Raw genomic sequence first — 5971 nt, 5'->3', positions numbered from 1 at the left:
AAAAATTTTATTCAATATAAATTACTAGAAACAGATTAATAATCATTAACACGTTTCTTGATGATTCTCATTAATTATATTGTGTTTTCAGAAGTACTATAACAATATTTTAGAGGCGAAATATGATGTTCAAAGAGGAGAACTTCATGGTATAATATACTTTCATCAAAATTTTTCTGAAGCTCTAAAAATACGAGTGGAACATGTTACTTTCGCGAAGGATTCCGATCTTCTTGCTAGTCAGATTCAAGTTTTCCGTGATATGAGCGGTACGCTATATGTTGTACAGAGCATTCCATAAATAGTTAAGAAATTTTATTAATTAGTACATGTGTATGAACCTACACATACATAAACACGCACGCGCGTGCGCGCGCGTACGTAGATGAATGTTTTTAAATAGAAAGTTTCATTATTTAAAAAACTACACAAAAAGGAATTTAAAAGATTAAAACAATTGCACGTACTAAATATTTTGACACAATAATACATTTGTTACAAATGTTTAAATTTATAATGACTTTTAATTTTATTACTTTGTATTTGTGTATATTTCGACACACTAGCGCGCGCGCACGTAGAAACGTACGTATCTTTAAATAGAAAGTTTTGTTATATAAAGAACTACACAAAAAGGAATCCAAGAGTTTAAGACCATTTTACATCCTGAATATTTTGACATGAACGACATGTAAAAGAATTGATTTGTTACAAATATTTAAATTTATAATGACTTTCGAACTACAGAAAGGCCAATTGGACTTTTGCTACAGAAACATCTATTTGAATGGTTCTTAGACGTTTTCAAGGCTATCATGAGTGACTGTAAATATTTGCCAAAATTGGCCACTCCACCGATACGAGTCAGTATATTTTACAAACTTCAATTTTATAAGTAAATCTCTTTCCCTTTTTCTTTCTCTCTCCGTATACCTTGCGTAACACTACGAAAAAAATTCAATTTTCTATCCTTTTCAGTTTGAAGATCCTATATATGGTACTACTGATTTAAAGTATATAGACTTCGTGATACCATCAATTCTATCAGTGTAAGAAAAAGTCATGCCAACATAATAAATAAAGTTAATCTACTAAACTACTTATAGTATTGTAATATGTTTTTGCAGAGTAGCCTTCACTTTGGGCAGTGCAGTCTCTTCCTTCTTGATAATCACAGATCAAGAGAAGGATGTCTGGAATCGAAACTTAGTCCAAGGTATTAATTTTTTTAATGACACTACGAAATAGACTTTACGATTATTTCTTTGCCTTTGTATATTTTATCACATTAAGGTGAATATATTGTACATGCGTGACAGGGGTAAAAGTAGAAGAAATTCTGCTGTCTCACATTGTGGTTGAGAGCATCATCACAATTATCCATACCATTACGGCAATACTCATAGTCTTCCCTATATGGGGTTTGGAATATAAAGGATCAATATTCGTTATAACCCTCCTTTTCTTTCTCATCGAGTTTTGTGGAATGATGTGTGGTGAGTACTCCACTCTGTATATCAAAAAGCGTACAGCAGCAATTCGGAATTTAATGAAAATGTTGCGTGAGCAATAGTAGAGAGCCCGCAGCCGAGAGGGTGACACACACACTTACACACATACACACACACATGCGCACAGACAGTCAGTGGTAGTACATGGCCGGCAAGCAAGAAGTCGAGTCGCATGTTCACGCAGCATCGACCCGTTACTATAATACAAAACACACTGGTATTCCATATCCATACGCATATCCATATCCTCTCGCGGGTGTCCCCGCAACAGAAAATTACACTGATTATTTGTGTTAATGCATTTGCAGGTTTTGTTATATCTATCTTTTGCACAACTGTGTCGTCCGCATTCTTGTCAACCGGAAGTTTGATAACGACGTTTCTAATGACTGGTGAGACTTTACTCTATCTGTTTCTCGGAAATGACCTCTTACTTTAATTAGTTATTAAATTAATTCTAAATTTAGTTTTTTATTACGTAATGATATACATATAAAATGTTTAATTAAAAAATATCACAATTAACATGAATAATATACAGCGGATAATTATCTTCTTACGTTAATCGAATTTTTATTAATATACAAATTTGACAAAATTATAGGAAGTGTTTGGCCAACAGAGGGAATGCCGACAGGGCTTGACTGGATTAGCTACATATGGCCAACTACATTGCCCTCCCAATCTTTCAGGGGAATCATTTACAAAAATTCTTCCATTTCTGATTCGGAAGTTTATATTGGTTTTATAACAATATTAGGGTGGACAATGCTGTTCTTTGTCGTAACTATATTTGGTATGAAATTGAAATCGTAGTAATATTAGAAGTTTTTGTCTTTGACATTATACATATGTATATATGGTTATTATAGATTAATTATGTAAAATCGAAATTGTTGTATTAAATATACTTTACATTTTACATTTTTAAAATAGGTATTTATTAACATAATGATATAGAATACTGAGAAAGTCTTCCTTTTAAATATGGACTCACAAAATTTTATACGTATGGTTTTGTCTCTAACACTTATTCGAATCCTCGTTCGAATCATTTGAATGAATAAAATAAAAACACAGAACAAATGCTTCACTTTGCACAAGTAGCAAATAGCATAACAATGTAAGACACTTACCTCACCATTTCTCTGCCGTTGCCCGATGCCACCTAGGCCTGGTCATCCTCTCAGATTTCCTTTGTTACACTAACAGAACACTCACTCGCGAAAATCATCGATCGCGCGAAATTTCGAGCACTCCCGTACGCGATGTCAAATACCGCGAAACGCACGAAATATTATTAACAAATATCGCGTGACTTTCTGTCATACAAATTACTCAAACTAACCACTTACACTTTTGATTCGGAAGAATATTGGAATAAATCACTATTGAATTGGCGAAATAAAACGCAACGCGAGCATCGAAAGCATAATCCGCGGTAAAGAAGTAGTTATTAGTCCGCAACAAAACGATATTTTACAATCTTTGTATGTATATGTTGATAAAGAGCCGTCGCCTCAACATGCAATTCGTTTCTCATTATAAGTTGTAGAAACTTAATAATTAATAGAGGAACGTTACTTGTTACCAATAAAGATGTACAAATCAATAGCGTTTTATCCCTACATTTATCGCGATCGAGTCTTAGAAACCGATAACGCGAAAATAATACGACACACGGAGCGACTCTCGCTGCTGCCTGCCGGCACGACATTCGGCGAGCGAGTGAGAACGCGGCGACCTTGGTACTCGCTGGCACGCAAAAACATCGTACGTCACCGCGCCGAGAGACAAACAACAGAAAAACGTTGAACGTTCGTTCACATTCGTTGTCCGTTGTCCTGCCTACGAAATTGAAAATTCTGTACTTAATATTTTACTTTACTTTGTTCCGTGACTGTTACTATGTTTTGTGTATCATTCTGCGGATTTATTGGGATTGATTAAATTAACGATTAATTCTGTTCAATCGAGAAAATGTATCGGAACAAAAATCGTTATTACTTAAATTCTAATTACGAAGATTAGAGATTTTACCTAAATAGTTGGTGTATACAAATGTATATTTCTAAATTGCAAATCTTCATTTACTACGAATCTAAAAGAGACGTGAAGCACACCGCGCTTCGAGAAAATCAACCGGCATCGCGGAAAAGAGGCCTCAACTGTTCGATATTAACGACATTCGCGCTGGTAACATCTCTTTTTTAGAAAGGGAGACTTATGTATATTCTTGAAAATTTCAAGGAGATTTTATCAAATGAAAATGGAACTGTGTATTGTAATAGCAGGTTCTTAAGAATAACTAAAGTAAAGAAAAGCTCTGTACAAATTTTTCCCTCTGCCAAATAATTACCGAGACATCGTAAGTTAAATGATGAAAAATTCTCTAGATTGCTTTGAACATTTAGAAAAATACTAGGCCAATGAAAAATTGTCCGAAACAAAAGTTAAAAAGAATGCAATGAAAAATAGGGCATTCCATTTAAGAAACTGAAAGTTAGTTTTACGTGGACATTAAACGATTATCCGAGATCGAATCGTTGTCTTTTGTTCTCTTTTGTATCAAATAACTTTTGTTTGAAATATTTTCTACGAATGCGTCATTTAAGAGATATTCGAAATAAGCAATTGAAACAAGACATCTTGAATATTTCATAGAATAATTTTCTTCTTCTTCATGTACTGCTTTCTTGTGCAAATTATATATTAAATATTATTAAATATTAATACACACTTTCATATAGTTATAGTTAATAATGTTTAAAAAGATAAATAAAATTCACAGGACACTGATGTGAAATCACAGATATAAAGTAAGAAAGGATATAATGTAAGAGCCAAAATGAATGTTAGTGTCTAAATAATTTTAAATAAATTTTAAATAATTTTTTCAATATTTGTTTTTGTACAATAATATAGAAACAGAAATCCTAATAAAATAGATTTCAGGTATTTTCAATATGGTTTGCTTACATACGTTTTTTCTACAAGTAATGTGTATGTATAGTATATACCCTGAAATATACACATATATATTCTTTGCAAAATCATATTATTAAATTTCTATTACATTTTCATTATTTCTCCTGTCATATTTGAATGTCTCAAACTCGTTGGCTCGCGTAAAGATAAACGGTGAGTTTTGCACGCAAGGTCTCGCTGTGCATTACATACTTAGCGCGTGATATCGTGATTGTAGATTTTTAAAAATCCTCGGCTATGCTATCTTTTATTTCAAGTTTTCATGTGAGTGCCGCGCTCTCAGCCAATACCAAATGGTGGTAAACTTATAGCGAATTGAGATGCTCGCATTAGTACGCACCGAGTGCGCACTGAGGCCTGTTTACAGTCAATTCCGGTATCTAAAAACTGTTCCAAATACCTCTTGATATACTACGCAGCCGGTAAAATGATCTATATAACATCCGTACGGATTATTGTTTCGACACAAATGATTTTTTATATGTATTTAAGATTAACATATTTACAGTAGCTCACTCTGAACAAGCCTTAATGTACATTCAGTGCGCACCAGTGCAAATACACGAATTCTCTATAACACTACTAGATACAATCTTGACTGTTTGTATATTATTGTATTGTGTCTTGTCATCGTATTTGGAAAAGTTACCTCATTATTTTAGTATTATACGCCAACTGACGAACAACTGCCACAGCTTATGATACACCGATGTATTATAACTAATCTTAAAAATTTTCTTGGAGTTTATTGTGACTGGTTGTTTTTGTGACGAACAATTACTTAATTGGATTGAAATCCTGTTGATACCAAACCTCGATAATTATATCAAGGAAGAAGGTAAAATAGTGTGTGTGTGTGTGTGTGTGTGTGTGTGTGTGTGTGTGTGTGTTTGCGCGGATAGTGTAGGTGTGGGTAGAGGTTTTATGTAAAGATAACTTCTTAAAAAATATGTATTGTAAATTACATACAATATTAAAAGTAATTCCATTATAGTCCCTTCAGATCCCGCAATTCATTTTACATAATGCTTGTGTTTCATATGTGTGGAAATTAAATTGTGGACAACTTATACAAGTTCTTTTTTAAGATGTTGTCGGACGAACGTTTCAAATTTGCCCTCGAAAGCCTGAAGAAATGTACATTGATGGAACCGAAACAAAACATTTTCTTCAGCCCGCATCTCATATACCATGATCTACTCATGGTGTACTTCGGAGCTAGCGACGATATCGAGAATTCTCTTAGAACAGTCCTTTACATTCCCGATGGTATTTCAAAAGCCATCCTACAACAACACTATGTTTGTATGGAAGGCGAACGGTTCTGTTACGCTGTAAGTAATTCCTTTCGATATTTTTCGCATCGTCGTGCAAAGTCCGCGTAAGAGTATGCGATTTATCGCTAATTTTTCTGGTACTTAAAATGTAAAAAATTTTTAATATACAGGGTGTCCTAAAACCACCGGAGGTTC

General features: G+C 33.6%; 2 protein-coding genes across 3 annotated transcripts in view; both read left to right on the top strand.

The window, feature by feature from the left end:
* The first annotated feature begins 26 nt into the window (after positions 1 to 26).
* Positions 27 to 2418, top strand: LOC105564666 (ABC transporter G family member 20-like). Its single transcript, XM_012017211.1, has 7 exons — positions 27 to 269; positions 748 to 863; positions 979 to 1049; positions 1128 to 1216; positions 1320 to 1496; positions 1820 to 1903; positions 2116 to 2418. The coding sequence occupies exons 1-7, from the start codon at positions 263 to 265 to the stop codon at positions 2325 to 2327; spliced, it is 756 nt and encodes a 251-aa protein (XP_011872601.1). The 5' UTR covers positions 27 to 262; the 3' UTR covers positions 2328 to 2418.
* A 2629-nt stretch (positions 2419 to 5047) lies between these two features.
* The window catches only part of LOC105564665 (serpin B10-like), a 5092-nt gene continuing 4168 nt past the window's right edge, over positions 5048 to 5971 (top strand). Inside the window, exons 1-2 of one of the 2 annotated variants that reach the window (XM_012017209.1) lie at positions 5048 to 5337; positions 5588 to 5833. In XM_012017209.1, the coding sequence (XP_011872599.1) occupies positions 5588 to 5833 (246 nt within the window). In that variant the 5' untranslated portion in view covers positions 5048 to 5337. Of the gene's footprint in view, positions 5338 to 5379; positions 5403 to 5587; positions 5834 to 5971 lie in introns of those variants that run through there. The other variant, XM_012017210.1, reaches the window with a different exon arrangement.

This window comes from Vollenhovia emeryi, unplaced genomic scaffold (assembly GCF_000949405.1).
Source record: "Vollenhovia emeryi isolate VEMERY1.0 unplaced genomic scaffold, V.emery_V1.0 DF939161.1, whole genome shotgun sequence".
In the NCBI taxonomy this organism is placed as follows: Eukaryota; Metazoa; Arthropoda; class Insecta; order Hymenoptera; family Formicidae; genus Vollenhovia; species Vollenhovia emeryi.
This window is presented reverse-complemented; position numbering and strand designations above follow the sequence as displayed.